Source organism: Leptonychotes weddellii, chromosome 10, assembly GCF_054177405.1.
Source record: "Leptonychotes weddellii isolate Sample4059 chromosome 10, ASM5417740v2, whole genome shotgun sequence".
Classification (NCBI taxonomy): domain Eukaryota; kingdom Metazoa; phylum Chordata; class Mammalia; order Carnivora; family Phocidae; genus Leptonychotes; species Leptonychotes weddellii.
Window position 1 is genome coordinate 36,951,826 of NC_138378.1, and position 24,876 is coordinate 36,976,701.

General features: G+C 40.8%; 1 protein-coding gene across 8 annotated transcripts; it reads left to right on the forward strand.

Moving 5' to 3' along the window:
• Nucleotides 1-6,311: 6,311 nt before the first annotated feature.
• SNRPB2 (small nuclear ribonucleoprotein polypeptide B2) lies at nucleotides 6,312-18,271 on the forward strand. 8 transcript variants are annotated; one of them, XM_081833251.1, is made up of 8 exons: nucleotides 6,312-6,457; nucleotides 7,272-7,357; nucleotides 8,413-8,498; nucleotides 9,267-9,439; nucleotides 13,663-13,803; nucleotides 15,590-15,640; nucleotides 17,341-17,429; nucleotides 17,894-18,271. In XM_081833251.1, exons 3-8 carry the CDS (start codon nucleotides 8,435-8,437, stop codon nucleotides 18,051-18,053), a joined length of 678 nt encoding a protein of 225 aa, XP_081689377.1. In that variant the 5' UTR covers nucleotides 6,312-6,457; nucleotides 7,272-7,357; nucleotides 8,413-8,434; the 3' UTR covers nucleotides 18,054-18,271. The 8 variants fall into 8 exon arrangements, with proteins under 8 accessions (XP_081689377.1, XP_006734938.1, XP_030885659.1 ...); XM_031029798.2 differs by lacking the exon at nucleotides 6,312-6,457 and adding an exon at nucleotides 6,599-6,919 and having other exon boundaries at nucleotides 8,409-8,498; XM_081833253.1 differs by lacking the exon at nucleotides 6,312-6,457 and adding an exon at nucleotides 6,599-6,919.
• Nucleotides 18,272-24,876: the final 6,605 nt, after the last annotated feature.

Below are 24,876 nucleotides of genomic sequence, written 5' to 3' on the forward strand. Positions count from 1 at the left end.
GAGAGCCCGCGCCTGGGCTCCGCCTCTGCAGCCGGCTTCCCTGCTCCGTTACCTGGGAGCTCTGCCACACTCAGGCACCCCCGGTCTTTCTGTGACCCCGAGGGTCCTGAGACCACACTGTCCTGGAGGGTTCCACCCCCCACTTAGCCACCAGAGTGACGTCCCTCGGCGGAGCAGACTTTTAAAAGTTCCGATTTTGTGCTCCGCGGCTCTATCACTTGCCAGAAGCGGCCGACGGAGGCCCCTCCCCCGCCGTCTATCCTCCCGAATATCGCCTCGGGTTCACTTCTCCGCACGTCCTACCTCCCAGAAAGTGGTCGCTTTTCCAATGAGAGAGTTGTTGCTATTCTTTTCTTCGATCTCCTGTTGAGTTTGTAGGTGTTCAGAATGGTTTGATCCCTATCCAGCTGAATTCCTGAGAGGAGACGAAATCCAGGTCTCCTACTCCTCCGCCATCTTGCTCCGCCCCCAAAAAGGAGATTTTATTTTTTTTAAGTAATCTCTCCACCAACATTGGGCTCAAACTCACAACCCTGAGATCAAGAGTTGCACGCTCCACTGACTGAGCCAGCCGGGCTCCCCAAACTCTTGAACTTCCTAAGAATTATTTCTCAGAGATATTTTCAATTAGTATATAAGTCAGGATTGGTTAGGCTATGCCACCTTAACAAATACCCCCTAAATCTCAGTTAATTATGTCTTGCTTATGTTACATGATCAATTGGAAGCAGCATATGTGTGTGTAGGGGAGGTGTCTAATCAATGAAATCCCTCAGGGACCTAAGCTTGACAGAGGTTCCATCTTGGGATATGTTTCCAAGATCACAAAGCCAGGAAAGAGGGCACTTGGCAAATCGTGAACTACCTTGCTGCCTCCTCATGTCCTCAGACTCCTTTAGCCAAAACAAGTTACGCTACTATGACGATTTTCAAAGGGTGTGGAGAAGTTCAAGCCCGCCATGAGCCTGGAAGGAGATAAGAACCAGAACATTTGTGCACAGGTATAATGAGTACCATGAATTAGTAGGTGACCCTGGGCCTAAGGAACAATGAAGTGATCTCGTCATAAGGAATATAAATTCCAGACTTTGTCACTCTCACCTAAGATTCATTTCCAAATGCCCAGTAGAAGGCAGTTAAAATAAAGCTTCAGATAAATAGTACCACCTTTGAAAGAAAGAGTTGATTTGTGTTTGCCTAAGAAGATAGTAGTTTGTATGTGATAGTAGCTCTGTGGCTTCAGAGCTAACTATTGTGAATACTGGATAATCTATGGATTAATTAATTCTCTTAAAGTGGAAATGCTTTGGATCTTGCTACCTAAAATATCATGTGGGACCTGCAGCATCAGCATCACCTGGAAGCTTGCTATAACTGCAGATTCTTAGGCTGTATCCTAGATCTACTCAATCAAAATTTGATTTTAACAAAATCCCTAGGTGACCCATGTGCCCACTAATGTTTGAGAAGCGCTGGATTAGGATATCTGGAGTAAGTCCTTGAAATCAATGATATATCATGTATGAAATTCCATAATTGAGGTCTGACGTTTAAAAAAGAACTTTCCTTTTTTAAATTTGGATTTTCCAATTGTCATAGGGTTTAGGACTAAAAAAATTACATTTGAAATCATAGAAGCAAAACCTGCTCTACTTAAAAATTGTTATCTGCATAATATTTTGCTTGTTAGGTGGGCCTAATGAGACTGGCATCTTATTTTTCCAGTCTCGAAGAGAATGGCAGCTTTGTGACGTTACTTTCGCAGACCTCAGGGAGGTCAGATGACACCATGCCAAGCACAACTTGCACATATCATAATATTAAATGACAAGAAGTTCAGGTTCCCCCCCCCAACACACACACACCATTTCTTTGGATTAGTTATCAGGTCTTAAAAGGCAAACTACGGTTTCCAAACTTTAAGGAACACATATATTATTACAGCCTAGCTCAGATTCCACCTGCCTGGGGGAGAGGGTATTATTCTTGTGGATGTGAATGACAACCCATTATTACCATTAACACAGTAGTACATATCAGAGGTGATAGTCACTTCTGTTTTGTTTTTTTTTTTTCTTCGCTGAAAACAAGAATATTTCCCAAAAGAATGAAACAGAAGGGCTGAAGTAAGCTGAAATAATCGCACAAAATGATTTCCTCCCTGAATTGCGAGGGTGGGGTACTTTTTAGGAAGTTTCAGCAAACATAATCTCAAACAGCTAGGAAAAGGAACCCTAATTTAGTGCTCAACAATCATGCCTAGATTTGTTTAATGTTTGGTGTGAAAATAATTTCACTCTACATAAATTTCTTAATGTAATTGCCACCTGAGGAGAGAAAAAAGCTACAAACAAATGGTCGTACATTTTGTGGCTCTATCTAACATAAATAAGCTAAAATTTATCCACCAGTTTTATGATGCATTTTCCTCTAAACATGGCTCCATCTCAGAACTACTGCAGCAAGATACTGAAAACCTTTAATGAGAAACATAAAACATGTGCAGATAAGGTAAGTAAATATTTGTGTATTCTAAGTCACTGAGAGACACCTCAGTTATCATTTAGATGTCTTGACACTGTTTTATTCCCAATTGTTTGTAGGCATTTTTCTGCTACCCCTAAAATAAGCGAGTTTCATCATGAGTAGACACGTAAAGCCTGGCCAAGGTGTTACAGCGCTGCCTCCGGGTTTATTTGATAAAAAACCTGTTCCACAGGAAAGTAAATCATGTTGCTTAACTGAAATGTGAGAGACTGGACTGAGCAGAACTCCGAGGAAACCCATTTGCTCTTCTATTATTTTTAAAAACATGTAAGTTTTTGACACTGATTCCTGATCTGATCCTCAAGAGGTGAATTTCATTATAAAGGAATGACAGTTCTGTTACAGAACTCAAACTTGTCTGTGCATCCAATGCGCAGCCAGCCAATGTCTCAGACATGACTCAGAAGCAAAGAGAGCTTTGTTATCAGAAGGGCAGCCCAAGGAGAAGGCAGGGGATCATTCCCAAAGCTGCCTTGCCCAGTTGAGGCTAGGGACAGTTTATATATGTTTGGGGAAGGAGGTGAATACACAGAGGAAGGTGAAAGGTTTCTTGCAAACTTGAGTGGGGGGGGGTGCCTTGAAACTACCTGGAGGTACCCATTCTTTCATACAATGAGGCACCCTTTGGAACCTGGAGATCAGGTAAGCAGATAAGTTCAATACAAATGTTAGCATCATCGGATCCCCATCAGGTTACTACAATCAGTGGGTAAACAGGGAGTAGGAGCGGAAAAGGCAAAGTTAATGGTTGGTAAGAGGTGCATAAAACATAATTATGGAACAAAACAGAACGTGGAGATAAGTTAATAAAAACTAACACAATTATAGTTCTGCTTATGCTTTCAAAGTAGGTCCAGGAACCAGGTGTCCAGCCTCAGCTGCTTTATAATACATCTGACCAAGGTTCAGATATTATAATGCTCTTGAATATAGTTCTATAACAAGGTTTCTCACAAGACCAGAAAAGATCCTCTCTCCCCTTCATTCCTTTCTCACTCCTGCTTTCAATTACTGGTTTCTCAAAATCATTCAGGAAACTATGGAAGACAATTAACGGGCTATTGGAAAGCACAGAGCAACTGCCCAAGGACAGGAAAATGCACTAGCTCTTTTGAGAAGGACCTGGGAAATAGCATGCAGATCATTGTCACTGAGTTGGCATTAGATGATTTCTTTTTCACAGCGTTAGCCATTATTTAGCTGTTAATGAAACACGATGCGCAGTCTGTCTTTAGGTCTCTGTGTTTCCTGTGGTATTTTCTTCCCATCTTGGCCAAGTCCTACATCATTCTCTTTTAATAGTTATGATGAGTTTTTGGCCAGAAGCACTTGCATAATACTGCCAGGTTATAGCTTATTTTCAGAGAAATAGTTTAGCCATCCTCAGCATCAAACAGAAGCAATTAATGGCACAGATATCCTTATTAACGTGCAGGGCACCTCGTCCTTTGTTATTCAGAAATTATTTTGTTAGTTTATATTCTCTTTTAATGTGTTAAGGATATGCCCTTTATATTCCCTCATAATCCCTTAACTGAGACAGAACTAGTTACATTTCTTCTAATATATATATATAAATAATGCTTTTAATATAAATAATAAATAATTTATTTATATTAATATATTAGTATATTTAATAAATTATATATATACAAATAATGCTTTTCTGTGATTGTTTATGTCCTACACTTACGTGCATCTTCGTAAAATATCACATTTGTTTAGTGCTACTAAATTTTCCATGAAGTTTCATCCATTCATTCAATATGCTTATTGAGTATCAGTTACTGAGGGTACTTGAGTGAATGAAAGGATGGAAGGATGACTTTACCTTTGAAAGGTACTTGAGTGAACAAAGTAGGCAAAATCCCCACCCTTAAGAAGCTTACATTATTTTCAAGTTGTTCTACCTTCAGGTGATCTTTTAAAAAATAAAAATCCCCATCTTATAAAACCAACCTATTTGGCCTCTTCATATGTACAAATCATAGCCAGCATTTAGAGATAGCATTTATAAAACATTTCTTTTGTGTCTGACAGTGTGCTAACCACTTTACATTTAGCTTACTTAATCTTCACAATAGCTCCAAAATGAGGTATTACTATGATCCTTAGTTTACAGATGAGGAAAAGAGGCTCAGAGAGATTAGTTAAGGGGAAGTTCGAAAATTAATAAAGGGAAACCTCACCAAAGTGGACTGGGGAGGCTAGAAAGGGGAATACCACTCAATGTCAATTACAGGAAGAACTGTCAATTACAAACTCCAAAATTAGTGTCAATTACAGACTCAAGGAAAGAATTCTCAGTAGGAAACAATCATCAATTACAGGTCCCAACAGAAAAAAGATGTACACTGCATCTCCTCTAAGAAATTCATTACTTCTGCAACTCAGCCAATGAGAAACCCTAATTACCTGGCGATCTTTCTTTCAAAACAACCCCTCCCAATTTCCTCCTTCTTCTCCATACAAATAACATTCCTCTACTGTGTTTGTGGGGTTTGCCAGTGGTTTGACTGTAACTTGCTTGTCTTGCATTTTACATTACCTGCCATTACCGAGTAAACCCACTTTTTTTATGGTAAAATAAGTTTTATTTTTTAAGGTTATCAGAAGGGGTGCCTGGGTGGCTCATTCGTTAAGCGTCTGCCTTCAGCTCAGGTCATGATCCCAGGGTCCTGGTATCGAGCCCCACATCGGGCTCCCTGCTCAGTGGAGAGCCTGCTTCTCCCTCTTCTGCTCCCCCCGCTTGTGTTCCCTCTCTCACTGTCTCTCTCTGTCAAATAAATAAAATCCTTAAAAAAAAAAAAAGGGGGGGTGCCTGGGTGGCTCAGTCGTTAAGCGTCTGCCTTCTGCTCAGGTCATGATCCCAGAGTCCTGGGATCGAGCCCCGCATCCGGCTCCCTGCTCCGCGGGAGGCCTGCTTCTCCCTCTCCCACTCCCCCTGCTTGTGTTCCCTCTCTCACTATCTCTCTCTCTGTCAAATAAATAAATAAAATCTTTAAAAAAAAAAAAGATTATTAGAAGATACATGATTAGATTTCCCTTGGCTTATAACAACCGTTTCATATTTCAGATGATACTTTACATATATTTGGTGAACAGAAAAATGACTTCATGTACTTTTTTGGATTCCCATTCAGCTAAGCATCAACATCAACAACTTCTATCATCCTAGAACAATCTAGGCATTTTGTGGGGAGAGAAGATGGGAAGGGGGGTAGGGATTTTTTTTTCCCCAGTGAATTTAGGCAGATGATCTTAGGGGTGCTTGCTTGGCCATCATTGGAGGTGGTTGCCTTATCAGGTGAGAGCGAAAGTGAGACATCAATTCCCTCTGCTTTGGGGACTCAACCTGAGTTGCTCCTGGGATTCAAGCTCATCAGCAGAATGGTGAGAAGCGTTCCCTCAAGAGCACCAGGAATCAGAGGACCCTTGGGGGTAGGTACCAGGTGCCCTCAAGGTGATGTTAAACCAGAGGCCACCAGAGCTCTGAGAAGGACGAAACCAAGGAACCTTCCCAGGTAGTTGGCATGAGGGGCTGCCTATGAAGCTATATAGGGTCTGGAAAGATGAAAGGCACTGTCGTGTGGGGTAAAACCACAGAAAGTCGTGGCTGCGTAAGGAAACACTGACCTTCCCTATCGCCTCACTGCACGACCCCAGGAATCCAGTTTAATCCATGAGGTTCCTACAAGATCCTTCCCGATCCCCAGCCACCCTTCCCGCAGCCAGGTATGCGCATGCGCAGAGAGAGTCCAGCCGCGGTCGCAGGAGCCGGAGGGCATCGATCGACTCTAAGCTCGACTGCTCGAATTGTCGGCGCTTGATTGAGGCGCGTGGTAGCGTAACTTCCGGTAGCGGCTCCGTTTCCGGCTTTCGGTTCGTGGGGGACCAGCGTAGGCCTCAGGTAAGTTGGAACGCGTTCTCGTTCGCTGTTTCCGTTTTCCGGGTTGTCGGCCGCCTCTCGGCCTGACGCCCGTTTGTGGGAGCAGGGAGTGGACGGGGCGCGGTGCTGGGAACGGCGAGTGTTTGCTCCCGGGTTCGCGGAGGGGTTGGCGAGAGGGCGGGAGGAGTTGGAAACTAACGCGCTGGTCCTGCTAGGCCTCCGAATTTAGGAGAATTGTCTCTAGTGGGAAGGGTTGGGATCGGCGATCGCTTGGCCGCTTCCTGGGGCTTTGGTCGAACTTGCCACGGCTAGAGAAGCGGGAGGCTGCCTTTGGACTCCAGGTGCCCTTGCTCTAGTCCAGACCACTCTCAAACCTCACGTGAGATCTTGCAAGAGCCTCTCCTTTGAGAGTTCCGCCTTCAGTTTGACGTCTCACTTTCTTCTTCTTGTCGTTTTCGCGACCCCAGCCCTTCCAGGTTTCAGGTAAGGGGGGGTGGGTCGCAGATCTCTGAGAAGCGAGATCTCTGAGTTATCTTTCACCTGTTCCGCACAAGTGCAGTCCTTGTCTGTAGGCTTTTCCCTTATCAGGTTTCTTATACTGTTCACACACAGTGGGTTTAAAATTAGTGAAATGAAAGTATATGGGGGGGGCACCCAAGGAAATAAAGCAGGGTCACAGTTGGCAACTAAAAACGGTATAAAAAATGAAATAGTCAAGTGATTGTGAAAGAAAAGTGCAAAAGGCGAGGAAACAAGGGTGGAATTCCCAAGTCTGCTGTTCATTAGCTAACGATTAGTCTAACGATAACGATAACAAGTCCTTTACCTGTATTAGCCATTAATAACAGCTACTCGAAGTGTTCACTGCCCATCTGAGAGCTGTGCCAGAACTTTGTCATCTAGTCTTCTGAGTTCTAGTAGGTAAGTGTTGTTAACACCAGCCCCATTTTACAGCCGTAGACCTGAGATTAAAGAACTTGCTTTCAGTCAAGCAGTTAGTAATAAGCATACATAAGATTTGAATTCAGAGGAGGCTGGTACTAGAATCCGAGCTCTTAACCATCATGCCGTACTGCTCTCTCTGAGCTCCATAATTTCAAGTCCGTTAGAGTTGTGTGATGGTGTATATAAATTAAGTAATTGATAGGAAAGCACTTTTTAAGTGTACTCGTGAAGTATTGCTTGGCAAACATCGTTAATGTGTTAATGATTTTTACTGGGCACACATTTGCTAGTTTCTTTCTCATTTCTGTTAAAACCTAAAATATTATTTTAAAAATAATTTAATTAAGTGGGGCGCCTGGGTGGCTCAGTTGGTTAAACATCCAATTCTTGATCTCAGCTCAGATCTTGATCTCAGGGTTGCGAGTTCAAGCCCCACGTTGGGCTCCATGCTGGGTGTGGAGCCTACTTAAAAAAATAAAATAATTTCATTAAAAAACAAAGGTTATTTTGTTAGGTGAAAAAACTTGTTTGTTGCAAGTGAAAGATAAATTAAAAAATAAATGTATTGGGTGAAATAATGTTATTAAAATCTGCCTAGATACTGGTGCTCCACCAAGTTTTGTGCCTGAGAACTATTTTTTTGTTTAAAAAGGAGGGCTAGCAAGTGCTGGAGAGGTTTTAAAGACTACTAACAAAAACTGATATTTTCTGACATTTGGGATTGAAAGAAAATTGAGAAGTTAATAGTCCCTGTGTTAGGCGTGCCTGGGTGGCTCAGTCTTAACGACTGAGGCTGAGGTCATGATCCCAGGGTCCTGGGATCGAGCCCCACATCGTGCTCCCTGCTTGGCGGGAAGCCTGCTTCTCCCTCTCCCGCTCACCCTGCTTGTGTTCCCTCTCTCGCTATGTCTCTGTCAAATAAATAAAATCTTTAAAAAAAAAAAATAATCCCTGTGTTGTCCTTATACGACACAACAGTGTGAGTTAATGCTCCCTGTTTATAACAGAATATTTACTGTCTCCTTAGGCAGTTTGAACAGTTTAACTCCAAACATGGATATCAGACCAAATCATACAATTTACATCAACAATATGAATGACAAAATTAAAAAAGAAGGTAAGTGCTTTTAAAAACCATTTGTTCACAACCGAAGTGCATTTAATTGCTAGCATCTTAAAAACTGTACTGCTTCGGGACGCCTGGGTGGCTCAGTCGGTTAAGCGTCTGCCTTCGGCTCAGGTCATGATCCCAGGGTACTGGGATCGAGTCCCGCATCGGGCTCCCTGCTCCGCGGGGAGCCTGCTTCTCCCTCTGCCTCTGTCTCTCTCTCTGTCTCTCATGAATAAATAAAAAAAATAAAATCTTAAAAAAAAAAAAAAAACTGTACTGCTTCAAAACTTGTCATGTAGTAATCTTTGTCAGTACCTGAAATAATGGCTTGTTCCTTTTGTGTGAGAATTTTAAGGTTTTTTAAAAACAAAAGTAGGTAGGGGCTGGAAATTTGGTGAATATGTTTTCACTCAGATAAAATGATTTGAAACAACTTTTAGGGGCGCCTGGGTGGCTCAGGTCATGATCCCAGAGTTCTGGGGTCGAGCCCTGAATTGGTTCCCTGCTCTGCGGGAGACCTGCTGCTCCCTCTCCCACTCCCCCTGCTTGTGTTCTTTCTCTTGCTGTGTCTCTCTCTGTCAAATAAATGAATAAAATCTTAAAGAAAAACACAACTTTTAAAATTAGATAGCCAGTAGTATAATGTGATTTTATTAAAATATGTAACTTTAAGTAAATGCGTGGTGGGGGGCACTCATTGCAGTGTCATTTTATGAAGAGTTTTGCCACTGTTTCTTTAATAAATAAATTGTTTTCCCCTCTACTTTTGCTCAGAGTTGAAGAGATCCCTGTATGCCCTGTTTTCTCAGTTTGGCCACGTTGTAGATATTGTAGCTTTAAAGACCATGAAGATGAGGGGGCAAGCCTTTGTTATTTTTAAGGAACTGGGCTCATCCACAAATGCCTTGAGACAGTTACAAGGATTTCCATTTTATGGTAAACCAATGGTAAGGCAATCTTATATTTTGGGTTTAATCACTTAATGGTATGTTAAGTTTGTAGATATGCATTTGAAACTATGGCTGTTCCTTTCTGTTTTTAATTGTTAAAGCAAGTTTGGGTTTATTTTATTTACACATTTGTATTTATAGAAACACAGTAATAGTAGAGTTTATAATTCACTAGTTTATGATAGTTCAGATGGGCAGTAACAAAATACAATATTTTTTAAACATTGTACACTAGGTGTACAATGTTTAAAAAATAGTGGCAGTATTGGCAATATTCTCATCTCAGAAGAACTAGAAGTTAACTCAAGATTAAAAAGAAACCTTTTTTGTAAACTTGTAAAACAATACAAAACACAAAAATCATGGGTCAGAGAGGAAATCAATTTGAAGTTTCAGAAAATAGCATAGCAAAATACATATCAGAAGCCATGCAGTCTAGAAAAAGCAGTGATCAAAAAAAAGAAAAAGCAGTGATCTAAGAAAAATTCATAGGTTTAAATCATAGGTTTTATTGATGAATAAACAATGAGTGACAGTGAAATAGTCATGCATAGAAAGTTTTAACCTCAGGAATGATGTGAGATTCACATTTAGCTGCTGGGTGAAGATTGGGTTGTTGGAGGACCGAGAGGGACTAGGGAACTCAGGAGGCCACTGTCTAGAAATTATTGGCACTGGCTTCACTTTGCCAACTAAATATTTTAAATCAATGGAATCATGTGTACCTACAGAGTACCTTGGGTACGGATTCCTAGTGCTTTTTCCAGAGACTAGAATGGGATGAGAAGAGACCTTGAGGGGAAAGCCAAGGCCCAGAGTTTCCAGGCCCTGGATCCTCATTCTGACTCTACCATTAACTGGCTGTGTGCCTGTGTTCATTTTCAGTACCTATAAAATGTAAGCAGATTGGTTATCCTTTAGGCTAATTCAGAGGTCAGCAAAAACTTTATATAAAGGACTGGATAGTAAATATTTGAGGCTTTGTGGGCCACAGTTTCTGTCACATATTCTTGTGTCTGTGTGAGTTTTTTTAACAACCCTTTAAAACTGTAGGGAAAAAAGAAGTCCTTAACCTATAGGCCATACAAAAATAGGCCATGGGCTGGCTGGATTTGGCCCATAGTCTAGTGCAGATACTGGTCTAATCCCTTTATTTTAGAAATGAAGAATCGGAAAAAAAAAAGAAAGAGATAGAATGAAAGAATGAATCAGGCACAGAAAGGTTAATTGGCAGTCTAGGTTATATTAATACAACCAATGGCAGTACAAGGCCTCGAAAGCTAACCTGACACCCAGTATTACGATTTTTCCCCCCAAACTAGGAGTTGGCACACTGTCCTAAAGGGCCAGATAGTAAGTATTTTAGGCCTTGTGAGCCAGATGATCTCTCCTGCAGCTGTGTAATTGCCTTTATGGCAGCAAAAGCAGCTGTAGATGGTATGCAAATGAACGAATGTGGCTGTGTTCCAGCAAGACCTGATTTATAAAAACAGGCAGTGTTGGCTGTGGTCATTGGTTCGAGGGCCTTTATATAGCACATTATTTAATTCAGGAGTGGGCATTTTTTTCTCTGTTACTAGAGCAAGTTTTCTTCTCCTTTTCTATCCAGTTCCCCTTTTCCCATCACTTCTCACCTGATGGGCACCAGCTGTGTGGAAAGGCCCACCTCAGAAAACTAGGATTGTGCCTTCATACACTCTTTTTAATAAGTTGGAATTGCCTGAAACCAGTTTGTCTGTCTTAGTAAGTATGAAGAAATAGTATAATGGAGATCACAGTTGGCAGGAGCATAAGACTGGGTTTTAGTTTAAATCGAAAATTACATTAATATGGAGGAACGATTTCTTCCTATAGAGGATTTTGTTTTGTTGAGTTGAGATGACAAGTTTGCATGCGCCAGTTACTCAGATACAGGAAAGCTAGACAGGAAGCTAGACTGGCTTCACTTTGCCAACTAATTATTTTAAGTCAATGGAAAAAGTCCAGTAGACTGATAATGCACTGAAAGTGTTTTATGAGTTCCATTTCTACCTTCAGGAAGGTAGCAGATACTGCCAAATTTCCAGCATCCTGGAAGAGGAAGAAGAATGTTCTTTGAGCTGTCTTGCTTTGTGTTTATTCAGGTGGTTTTAGTTGCTCTTCTGTTTTAAATCCCAACATACCAGATCAGAAGTAAGCAAAATTTGCTATAACTTGGAACTCATAACAAAATTACCCAAATTCAAGGAAATTTGGTTATTTAATGCCAAAAATACCTCAGTAATGTAGAACCATCTTCCTGAATGGCTTCTGTTATGAAACCTTTGGCATAAATGTAAACCTTGCTCCTTCTCTAAGCTGTGGGTATACTTTTTTTTGTCCCTTATGGGTCTTTGGTCTCCAACCAAGGTTTTTCAGCATTGGTACTTTTGACATTTTGACCTGAATAATTCTTGTTGTGGTGGGCTATCGTGTTCATTGCAGTGTTAAGCAGGATCCCTGGGCTCAATCTACCACATGCCAGTAGCATGACAACCCAGACTGTCTCCATTCAATAGCACCAGTTGTCCCCTGTGGACAGAATCACCTCTGGTTGAGAATCAGTAGTGTAGATCAGCCAGCTGAGAATGATGGCTGAGATCAGGGATTTTTCACAGGTGACTGTGTCATAAGGACAGGTCACCCAAGATCTGTTCAGGTCAGGGAGAAGGTTGAAGACACAGGGGAGATGGCAGGGGAGTCCTTGGGACTAAGAGTTAGTCTAAGCGGGTGCCTGGGTGGCTCAGTCGTTAAGTGTCTGCCTTCAGCTCAGGTCATGATCCCGGGGTCCTGGGATCAAGTCCTGTGTCAGGCTCCTTGCTTTGCGGGGAGCCTGCTTCTCCCTTTCCTTCCCACTGTGCTCTCTCTCACTATCTCTGCCTCTCACTCTCTCAAATAAATAAAATCTAAAACAAAATTTAAAAAAAAAGAGTCTAAGCATTCCTTCTGGTTAGATGATGACATGCCAAACCAGCAGTTGCTTACAGGGATAAGTCCGCTTAGAAACCCTATGGTACAGTAGCCCAGAATAGCCAGAGAAAGCTTTGCATACTGAGGTGAGGGTAGGGTGCTCCCCTCTTGTTTTCCCAGCACACTCATCTCTAGCTGGGGAAAAAGAGAGACTTGCTTTTGGTTTTAACAAATTTTCTTTCAAACCCATGTTGTTTTAGGTCACTTGTTTCCTTTCAGACTGAGATGAAATTCTTATTCTATAAGGCAATTTTAGATAGTAATTTGTAGGACTCTTGTGTTTTGATATGGTCAGAGAAATTGTTTCAGCTCATTCAGCTCCAGAGAAGAAATGTTTCCTGGAAATGGAAATTGCAGTTTGCAAATAGATACACCCTAGAAAATGGTTTAACTCCTAGCAAAAATTTGGGTGATTGGTGTTGAATCTAGCTGTGTGATAATGCTTTAGGCCAGGGCCATGCTACTCAAAGTGTGGGCCCCACCATCCACTTTGTGCCTGTTAGAAGTGCAGAATCTCAGGCCTCATTCAGACCTACTGCATCAGAATCTGCAGTCTTCCATGTAGTTAGAATGCATGTTAAAGTTTACCAAATGCTCTCCTAGACTAGGGTTTTTAAAAGCTCTCCTGTTACCTTGCTGGCATACTGTTCTTGCTGGCCGTGGTATAGGAAGAATCAGCAAGTGGCCTGGTTGCACTAGCTGAGATGCTAGTTTGTTTCTTTTCAAAGCATTTTGAAGTTTAAATTGTTGCCAGTATTAGTCATTTCATTTAAAAATCCTAGATCAGATTCAAAGGGAAATCATTCTCAATCTTGAGTACTTTACCTGTGGAAATAACAAATTCCATATAATACATTCCACAGCTAATCGACACATCTTGACCCTTTTATTGAGAGTCCTTACCAAGGAGTAGACAACTTTCCAGTGCTTTTTTCTGTTTCATGAAATTGAGAGAAGCAGTGGTGCAGATGTTGCAAAGTTCTGTGTTTCCCATATGAAAATCTATGGGTTTTCTTCTAATAAGCATAGTTGAGTCTAACTTTGTCTAAGTTGTGAATCATAGACCACAATTTATTTTCATTTGGTGCTCAGTGTATTTGACAGATTTCCTTAGGGATGTGTTTAAAACCAGCTTGTAGTGTGTTTGTGTAATGAAATTTGAAATACTAATGAAGAGTATAAACAGCTTTCAGCATAATGAATAGTAACCTGTTTCCAAATAATTAAAACAGCGAATCCAGTATGCAAAAACAGATTCTGATATAATATCTAAAATGCGCGGCACTTTTGCTGACAAAGAAAAGAAGAAGGAAAAGAAAAAAGCAAAAACTGTGGAACAGACTGCAACCACTGCAAACAAAAAGCCTGGTCAGGTGAGATGAACAAAGTTCCTAGGTTTGTTGGTGTTAAGAACTTGATAGGGATGTCCGTTTTCCACTTATGGGATGATCTTTGGGGTGTGTGTGTCTGTATGTGCCTGTGTGTGTGTTTAAAAGGTGCAATTTCAAGAAGCTGGAATTGGTTGAGTTCTAGAATTCCGATATTTATATTTAAGCCCTAAATTAAATCTAAACCCTTACAAATGCAGATTTATATTAAACAGTTTTATTTGAATTTGTATGACATTTAGTTCCATCATTCTTCAAAATATGTTAATATTTGCTGGCATCTTTCTCAAGTTCTACGCCTGTCAATAATGCTATAGATATTATCTTTTATCTTGAGTACTCCACACAAAACTGCTTTCTTTGAACAGTTCAGGAATTCAAAAATCTAATTTAAAATGCCAGATAAAAGTGAGATTATCGTCCAAAATGCAGTTACTTTTGGATTGAAAGTCATTAGAAATCAGTTTCAAGAAGTACAATGCTTGACTTTTGTCTGATTGTTAAAAAAAAAAAAAAAAAAAGACTGGTTCTTGGTTTTTCCGTATATATTTCTCCATAATTTTGAAGGTTAGAGATTAAATTTTATGATTAACAGTCTTTAAAATTTTGGACTAGATCTTTCAAAATTAACTGACAAGTTAAAGTTTGACTCAGGTACCATGTAAATTCTTAGAATAAGAAATCTTTTTAAATTAATGTGTTTTTTTAAGGTTTTAATTCCAGTAGAGTTAGCTTAAGTGTTGTTAGTTCCAGGTGTATAGTATAGTGATTCGACACTTCTGTACATGACTCCTTGCTTGTCACGATAATTATCCTCCTTAATCCCTGTCCCCTATTTCTCTCATCCCTCTACCCATCTCCCCTCTGGTAACCATCAGTTTGTTCTCTGTAGTTAAGGGTCTGTTTCTTGCTGTGTGTCTCTCTTTTTGTTTTTCCTTTGTTAGTTTTGTTTCTTAAATTCCACGTATGAGTGAAATCATACAGTATTTGTCTTTCTCTGACTGACTTATTTCATTTAGCATTATGCCCTCTGGTTCCATCCGTGTTGTTGCAAAAGACAGGATTTCATTCTTTTTTATGGCTGAATAATATCACATTGAATATATACACCACATCTTTATCCATTCATCTATTGATGGACACTTGGGTGGCTATTGTAAATAAAGCTGCTATAAACATCGGGGTGCATGTATCCCTTTGAATTAGTGTTTTTGTATTCTCTGGGTAAATACCCAGTAGTGCGATCACTGGATCATGGGGTGGTTCTATTTTTAATTTTTTGAGGAATCTCCACACAGTTTTCCAGAGTGGCTGCACCAGTTTGCCTTCCGATCAGCAGTGCAAGAGGGTTCCTTTTTCTCCACATCCTCACCAACACTTGTGGTTTCTTGTGTTTCTGATCTTAGCCATTCTGACAAGTATGGGGTGACATCTCCTTGTAGTTTTGACTTGCATTTCCCTGATGATGAGTGATATTGAGCATCTTTTCATGTGTCTGTTAGCCATCTCTTTGTCTTTGGAGAAATGTCTGTTCATGTCTTCTGCTGATTTTTTAGTTGGATTATTTGTTTTTTGGGTGTTTCATCAGTTTCTAATATACTTCGGATACTTAACCCTTTATTGGTTATGTCATTTGTAAATATCTTCTCCCATTTAGTAGGTGGCCTTTTAAAAATTAATGTTATTTTTATGCAGTAATTAAAATTATAATCACCTGTTGCTGTTTTAGAGCGATCAGAAATTTTAACTGTTTTCTATTTCTTTTGTTTAGGGAACACCAAATGCAGCAAATACCCAAGGAAATTCAACACCAAATCCTCAGGTAATCTTTGTTTCCGTGGGTGCTTACTTTTTAAAGTAAAATTATAAACCAATAAGAATAATATACAACAACTTGCCTGTCTCCAAAAAATGAAAATAATTCCTTTTACAAGACATGAAATTAGGGGCGCCTAGGTGGCTCAGTTGTTAAGCGTCTGCCTTCGGCTCAGGTCATGGTCCCAGGGTCCTGGGATTGAGCCCCGCATCAGGCTCCCTGCTCCACAGGAGGCCTGCTTCTCCTCCCACTCCCCCTGCTTGTGTTCCCTCTCTTGCACTGTGTCTCTCTCTGTCAAATAAATAAATAAAATCTTAAAAAAAAAAAAAAAGACATGAAATTATATAACACTTTAACATAGAAACTCACTTCTCAAAACATTGCAATTTTTTTAAGGGGCAGAAATGAAACCTGACTTTATTCCTTGCTTTCCATATGTTTCGATGATGGAATCAAAATGACAGATTTTAAACTACAAAGGCTGGGAGCGAACTATTTTCGCTACAATATGTACAAAGCCCCCAGGACTTTACAGACACACAGGTTGGGGAAATTGGTCAGGTGAATGGGCTCTCTTTCCCTACCAGTTGCTCAAAGCACTGAACTGTCTTTTTTTAAATAGAGCAAGGTTGTTTTATGGTTACTCTTGCTCCGGCTTCTGAGAACAAATATATGTCTCTTTATAGATAGGTTTTAGAAACCTCTTAGCAAATCTCCCTGCTGGAGGCCTCAAAGAGAAAGCCTCAATTGGGTACTAATGGTTTCCTTTTGGTTCCTTGGATGCTCGAGTCTGACAAGATCCTTAAGTCCGGAGAATTCCTTGCACCTCAGAGCTTTCCTTCTCTGATTTGAAGTTATGTGCATTTTCCTATATTCTCTCCCTCCCTCCTTTGGAGTCTTTCAGCAATTATAGTACAGCTTACAAATGCCAGCACTTAATTCTCTAAGCCTTAAGTTCTTTACATGTCCTCTTTTCTCTTCATGAAAGTAGCCGCCTGAAGACAGAGAGGCTCTTAGGTACAGGATGACCCTGTCCCTATAGTTCCCCATAACCCCAGCTTAGGGTATCAGATAATTAGTTTAACATCTAATAATACTTGTTTCTACTTATTGGATATAAGTAGATGCTCTGTATATCTCATTTACTTGCAGAAAACATTAAGAGTCACCAAGTATTGGCTCTAAGTGGTAGTTCCAAATTTTCTTAAATGCTGGGAGATTGTAAACAATAACTCCGAGGATTGAAACCTGAGTTATTATTCGGGTAACCAGCTGAAGATGGGTGACACTGCTGTCTTCTCTAGTTTTGTTAGGGTCTTTCAGTTATGTAATCTAGTTGACAATCCTTCCAGTACAGCTGACTCTGGATGCTTAAAACTTAAACATTGTTTTAAATACTATTAAATACTTTAAACTTAAATACAAACTAACTATTAAATACTTTAAACTTTAAATACAAACTAAGATTTGTAATCATCCAAATTTGTATTAAGTGACTTGAATGTCTGCGTAGTTGCTGTTAGGTTTATGTTTATTTCTCCGGTGTCATTGTTTTTCAGCATTAGTGTTCGCTGTAGTGCTACAATTTCATAATCCTTAATAAACTGGAACGTAGCTCTCTGAAGTTTAGATTTTAATGTAAGAACCGAATGGTTTACTATACTTTTTATACTTAAAGCTAACTTTGCCTTTTTTCTTTGTAATAGGTCCCTGATTACCCTCCAAACTATATTTTATTCCTCAATAATTTACCAGAAGAGACTAATGAGATGATGTTGTCCATGCTATTTAATCAGTAAGTTTTATCGTAAACCAGTCTGTGTTCTGAAAGCCTCCCAACAGGACAAATAGTTCTTCTATGGGTTGAATCCTTTTGTGTATCGCAACAGTAATTCCTATAGCGTCCTTGATTTGGTCTGGGATTAATGATGTGAATTGAAGCCAATCTGCAGATTTAGCAAATAAAAAGCTGAATTACCTCTAATGTTTGAATTACTCTTAATTGATGAGTATAAGAGGAAACAAAGCTTTGATATAGTGACAAAATTGAACTAGCTTACATTATACCTGTACTTCTTTCATTGTATTATTATTTGTATTTTAGATTCTTTCAGCCTACTCAGGATTCTTGGTAGGATATGATACTTTTCCTAGACCAGTATTGGGAAGTTGCTGATTTAAACACAGAATAAGCATTCATGTATTTGATATCCTTTATATACTTTATATATTTATGTATATAAATTGTTTCTCTTGTAGGTTTCCTGGCTTCAAGGAAGTACGTTTGGTACCTGGGAGGCATGACATTGCTTTTGTTGAATTTGAAAATGATGGACAGGCTGGAGCTGCCAGGGATGCTTTACAGGGATTTAAAATCACACCGTCCCATGCCATGAAGATCACCTATGCCAAGAAATAACATATGGGAGAGTTGTCTTTAAAGCACTTGGTGTTATTTATAGTGTTTGTTTTGATAACATTTGGTCAGGCCCATTTTTTAATAGTTGGGATGAGGGAGAGTGGAAGTGAGATTTTTGTGAATGATTTTAAAAAATACCTAGGCTTTGTTTAGCCTTAGTGAACTATGAAATATGAAGACCTCAGTTTTGTATAATAAACTTTTATTTGTATTCTTTACCTAATACTTCATTTATTCCATTGTCCTATCATCAAATGTTTATGCTAGTCTAGAGCACCTCTTAAGGTATATAAAACTGTAATAGGATGCTTTCCTAGTATTATTTTGGAGCAGCTAATGGCAGAGAAACATTGAATCTTTTTTTTAATATTTTATTTATTTATTTGAGAGAGAACATGAGCAGGGGGAGGGGCAGAGATAGAGGGAGAGAGAATCCTCAAGCAGACTCCCCGCTGAGTACGGAGCCCGAGGCAGGGACGCAGAACTCGATCCCAGGACCCTGAGATCATGACCTGAGCCTATGTCAGCCACCTACCCGACTGAGCCACTCAGACGCCACCATTGAATCATTTTAACAAAAGGAGAATTAGATCAAGTCCTTGATTAGACTTCTTGTAGTTTTTTTTTATTCATATGGACTCCCAATCCTGGAGTTCTGTGTGTGTGTCTGTGTGTCTGTGTGTATGTTGCATTAATGGTAAAAAATAATTGCCCTAAGTGTTAGAAGAAAATGAGACCTGGACAGGAACCAAATTTGAACTTTGTGTTCTTCAAATAAATGAGCATCATTTCTTGGTGGTAGTAGGCATTTCACAAAGCTTTTCATTCAGCATTTAATTGGATAAAGGCCATTTCGGAGTAACTTATGTTTTCTGGGAAAACAAGGAAAGGGAATGCTGTCTTTCAACTTCTTATTTCATGCTCTTATCCTCTTGATGCAGGATTTTTCCTAAGGAATACCTGCTTGTCTAATAATCTAACCTTTTCTTTAGGAAGGTTTCCCTCCAAGGGAAAGAATTTACAATCTAAAAAATTTTTTAAGATAAATAGGCTGACTTGTGAAGAATTGCCAATTCTAACCTTGATATGTCTTTGTAATTCTCAAACACCTATGTTTAATTCTTAAACACCAAAGCTCGTTTTCTTTAGCTTTTGATTTATACCTGAGGCTGTGATTCAGTCCCCTGCTAGTAAAACCATGGGCATCTGTAGAAGTGGACAATTTTTTGCACCTACAGCACACATTAAAGTGACACTTGATCATTTTTTCATGTTTTTCTTTGAATATTTCCTTGAACAAAAGTTTGAATTTTTATTGTATACTTAATGGGAAGACTACTTTTTAGACTTACGTAGATTTTTGTCAGGTCACTCTTATGTATACATGAGGAGGAAAAAGCAAAATAATTTTTATTCCTAAAGCTGCCACATTTAGAATCTCTCTTTTTTTAAAAGATTTTATTTATTTGAGAGAGAGCACAAGTGGAGGGAGGTGCAAAGGGAGAGGGAGAAGCAGACTCCTCGCTGAGCAGGGACCCTGACACAGGGCTGGATCCTAGGTCACTGAGATCATGAGCTGAGCCAAAGGCAGAGGCTTAACTGACTGAGCCACCCAGGTGCCCCTAGAGTCTGACTTATTTGAATAACTTAGTTTTCAAGTTTATGTACTCTTGTAAAATGTATTAAGAATGAATTACTAGAAAAAGGACCATACTCTTGAGATGTTAGAGCAATGCCAGTTGCTATTACATTTTCTAACCCCTTCCTCTCAGTGACTGTCCTTACCTTGTCTGAGAAAAGGGTTTCACAGACATCCCTGCTTTGAGGGTCTGTATGAGAGGAAGTAGAAAGGGCTGTGTAGCTGGAGTGGGGCGAGAGGGAGGGAGGGAGGGGAGAGTAAGATGGGACTATGTAGGCCTTTTTAAGGACTTGCTTAAATTCTGAAATGGGGAACTCAGATTTTATTTTAATTTTTTATTTTTTTAAGATTTTATTTATTTGACAGAAACAGAGGGAACACAAGCAGGGGGAGTGGGAGAGGGAGAAGCAGGCTCCCTGCTGAGCAGGGAGCCCGATGTGGGGCTAGAGTTCAGGACCCTGGGATCATGACCTGAGCCGAAGGTAGATGTTTAACAACTGAGCACCCAGGCACCCCCCCTTTTTTTAAGATTTTATTTCAGATTTTTTAAAATTATTTACATGCAATAAAATTCACCCATTTTTTTTTTTTTTTAAGATTTTCTTTATTTTTTAGAGAGCGAGCGAGAGAGAAACAGCATGAGAGGGGAGAGGGTCAGAGGGAGAAGCAGGCTCCCCGCTGAGCTGGGAGCCTGATGTGGGACTCGATCCCAGGACCCGGGGGTCATGACCTGAGCCGAAGGCAGACGCTTAACCATCTGAGCCACCCAGGCACCCCAAAATTCACCCATTTTTAATGAGTTTGGGTGAGTGACCCAATTTGATGGGTTTTGACAATTGTATACGGTTGTGTAATAACCATAATCAAGATACAGAGCCTTCCATCACCCCTCAAAAACAAAGACTCCCTTTGCCCCTTTGCAGTTAATCCATTCCCCACCCCTGACTCTAGGCAACCAATGGTCTGCTTTCTAGCACTACAATTGTCCCCAGTCCAGAATACTTTTGGGGCCACCTGGCTGGCTCAGTCGGTGGAGCATGCAACTCTTGATTTCAGGGTTGTGGGTTTGAGCCCCACGTTGGGTGTAGAGGTTACTTTAAAATTAAAAAAAAAAATTATTAGAATGCTTTTGAAGGTCATCTCTATTGAATGCATTAGCAGTTCTAACAGTGGATGGGCATTTGGGTTCTTTTTAATTTGGGGCTGTTAGAAATAAAGAGTTTATGAACATGTGATTACTTCTGAAAGCTTTTTATTTTGATATAATTTCCAATTTATATAAAAAATGCAGAAATAGTACACAGCTCCTATAAACGTTGCTGAAGCATTCAGGAGTTGTGCCACCTTGACCCTTTATTACCCCTTAATACTTCAGTGTGTATTTCCTAAGTACAAGACCACTCTGCTACATAACTGCCATATGACCAGCAGAATCAGGAAATAACATTAATCCAGTATCCAATCTGATTCACATTTTGCTGATGTCCCTAAAATGCCCAAGAATTCCAATCTGGGATCATGCCACATGTGGTTGTCTCTTCAGTGTCCTGTGCATTCCTCAGCCTGTCCTTACCTTTCTTAATGGTATACAGAGATACCGTATGTCTGTATTTTTGGCTGTTATCTATACAGTTATATGAAAAAGGAATTTACAGCAGTATCTCTAATTGCAATCCGACAACCCTGAGTTTATTCTGGGCTTCCCCCTTTCCTTTTGTTTTTTAAGATTTTATTTATCTTAAAGAGAGAGAGAGAGCAAGTCCGTGTGCACAAGCAGCGGGGAGAGGGAGAAGCAGTCTCCCCGCTGAGCAGGAGCCCAATGCGGGACTCGATCCCAGGCCCCCGGGATCACGACCTGAGCCAAAGGCAGACGCTTAACCAACTGAGCCACCCAGGCACCCCAGCCCTTCTTTCCTTCTTTGTAACTCCTCCGCTCCCAGTGATCAATGCATTTACTTACTGCTTAAATCTCCTGGAATGTAATCAAACTCTGGGAAGCAAGGCTTCAAGAGGGAAGAGGGGGAAGAAAAAGGGAGCTAACTACCTTTTTTTTTTTATTATTCTTATGTTAATCCCCATACATTACATCATTAGTTCTAGATGAAGTGTTCCATGATTCATTGTTTGTGCATAACACCCAGTGCTCCATGCAGGAGCTAACTACCTTTTGAAAATGATTTGATCATGCTGGGATCTTGGGCCCTTCTGTGGGAGTTGCCAGTTTTGGAGGAAGTAGATGTTCACTCATCTAATGTGGTGGTTCTCAACTTCAAGTTTAACTTCTGCTTCGGACTCGAATCATCTGGGAAACATTTCCAAACGCCCGTGCCTAACCTACACCCCATATCAATTAAATCCCAATCTCTAGGCGTGAAACCCAATCAGCAATATATTTAAGTTCCCTGAGTGATTCCAATGTGAGTTAAGAACTAACAAAGCAGATTTCTACCTTTTGAAATAGGTTATAATGATTAGATCTTTAGTTCAAATTGTATTTTTCCAAGGCAGCATATTGATAAGAAGAAGATGGTGTAAAAATGCAAAGTGTTGTGGGGCACCTGGGTGGTTCAGTTGGTTAAGTGTCTGACTCTTGGTTTTGGCTCAGATCATTATCTTGTGGTTGTGGGATCGAGCCCCATGTCGAGCTCTGTGCTCTGCACAGAGTCTGTTTTAGATTTTCTCTCCCTCTCCCTCCTTCTCACACTCTTTCTCTCTCTCTCTCAAATAAATAATCTTTTTTTTTTTTTTAAAGGAAAGCATTGCATCACATCTCCATTTTGAGCTTTTGAACTTTAAGGTGTAAAGTATTTTCTGTTTGGGTATTTAGCAAGCATTTTGTCCTTGGAAATATTGTATCCAGTAAAGATCTAATGCAGAATGTGAAGCCCTGGCTTAAAATTTGTGCTGTAATTGATTTGCCCTTGAGCAGTACTTCTCAAAATTTCATGTTCTTCCAAATCACTTTTGTAGCTTATTAAACTGATCTAGCAGGCCTGGAGGAGAGGGGTGGGTTTTTTTTTTTTTTCCCTTAAGATTTTATTTATCCATTTGAGAGAGAGAAAATAGAGAGAGAGAGAGCATGAGAGGTGGGAGGGTCAGAGGGAGAAGCAGACTCCCTACTGAGCAGGGAGCCCAATGCAGACTCCATCCTGGGACTCCAGGATCGTGACCTGAGCTGAAAGCAGTCGCCTAACCAACTGAGCCACCTGGGCGCCCTGAGGGGTGGGGTTTGAGAGACTTTATAAAGTGATGCTGAATGTGCTGATCTGGGGACCATGCTTTGATGGCAAAACCCCGGAGTCTTTGCCCTGATAACTTAGTCGGTGAGTCTTGATTTTGGGGTGTTATGAACCTCTTTTGAAACTTGATAAAACCTAAGGGCTTTCCCCAGGAAAAACAAAATTAAAACAAAAATGTGCATATATACACCTAAGCATACAACTTCAGGGAGGCCATGCATTCATTCAATGAATACTCATTTTTCCTCTTTTTTTTTTTTAAGATTTTATTTATTTGCCAAAGAAAGAGACAGCGAGAGAGGGAACTGAAATAGGGGGAGTGGGAGAGGGAGAAGCAGGCTTCCCGCGGAGCAGGGAGCCCAATGCGGGGCTCGATCCCAGGACCCCAGGATCATGACCTGAGCAAGAAGGCAGACGCTTAACGACTGAGCCACCCAGGCGCCCCAAATACCCATTTTTCTGGGTGCTAACGATAGAGCAAAGGGCAAGATTGACAAGGTCCCCACCTCCCGGAGCTTTCATTGTGGTGTCTGGGGACAAATCACCACCACGTAAATAAAGAAGGCCTGTCGGGTAGTGATAAGTGATGAGGCAGTGTACCACGAACACACAATGGATGGATTGAGTTGGAGGAGTGCAAGAATGGCTTTGTGAAACCGGTTTTCTGTCTGTCTGGGGAGACATCTTGTCCAGAGACCTGAGGGCCAGTCTACAGAACTAAAGCTTCCCCAGCAATCAGCCCCAGAGGGCCTGAAGTAGAAATGAGCCTCACAGTTTCATAAGACAGATCAGCTGGTATGGCAGGTGCAGAGTGAGTGAGGGAGAGAGTGACAGGAGGTGACTTCAGAGGGGCAGAGGGGCCAGATCATGCAGGGCCTTGTAGGTCACAGCAAGGAGGCTGCTTCTACCGCATCCACTGCCCAAGCCTATTTTTACACCTTAAAGGAGCCACGGCCTCCATTTTAAGAACTGCAGATCGAGAACTAATTTAGGAACAAAACCAGAAAAATGTCATTTGGAGATTAAAGGCGCAGAGAATACACCTGAAAATCCAGATGAAGGAGGTGAGCCTGCTCAGGACAGAGCCCTTCTCCGGACCCCCAGTATCCACAGGGTCTGGAGCCTGCCTCCAGGGACAACTGCTCGCTGAGTAATAAGAAGTTTAAGTTCCAATCTGCAAGCAAAATGTTAGTTTCCATCCTGTCTCCGCCCACTGCAGAATGCTAGGACATCCCAGGCCTGCCCGGGGACGCACTCAGATGGCTTGACATCTCTTTTCTTTACTTCTCCACCTTCCAATAGCCAATAATGGCTTGGTGTGAGCACCGGCCTTAGCTTGCTAAGTTGTTGTGATGGCTCGGTTGTGGCTTTATTCCACATTTCACTCTGCTCCAGGGGGAGGGGGGGCTTGGACGGTGTTGCAATCCCTGTTTCTGTTAAGTGCCTCTTAAGTGGCAATTGTCTTTTAGCTCTCCTGTGTTGAGGGCTGGCTTGAGACCATCACAGTCTGTAAAAGAGCTGCCTGATCAGGATTAAGATTTAATCAATGCTTTAGTTTTCCCAGAGACCCAAGAGGCCCCTAGATTATAAGGAAGGAAAAATGCACTGGCAGCCTGCTTTCGGATGATTTCCAATTCATATTTTCCTTGAAGTGAAACAGGAAATGAGGAATTTAAAATCTCAGTTCTGGGGCAGCTGGGTGGCTCAGTCGGTTGGGCGTCTGCCTTTGGCTCAGGTCAAGATCTCAGGGTCCTGGGATGGAGTCCCACATCGGGCTCCCTTGCTCCGTGGGGAGTCTGCTTCTCCCTCTCTCTCTGCCTCTCTCCCTTCTTGTGCTCTCTCTCTGCCTCTCTCTCTCTCAAATGAATAAATTAAAAAACCTTACAAAAAAAAAGGTGGTTCTGGCCTTTGCTGGACTGTAGGGGCTGTAGTTTCTTTATCTATA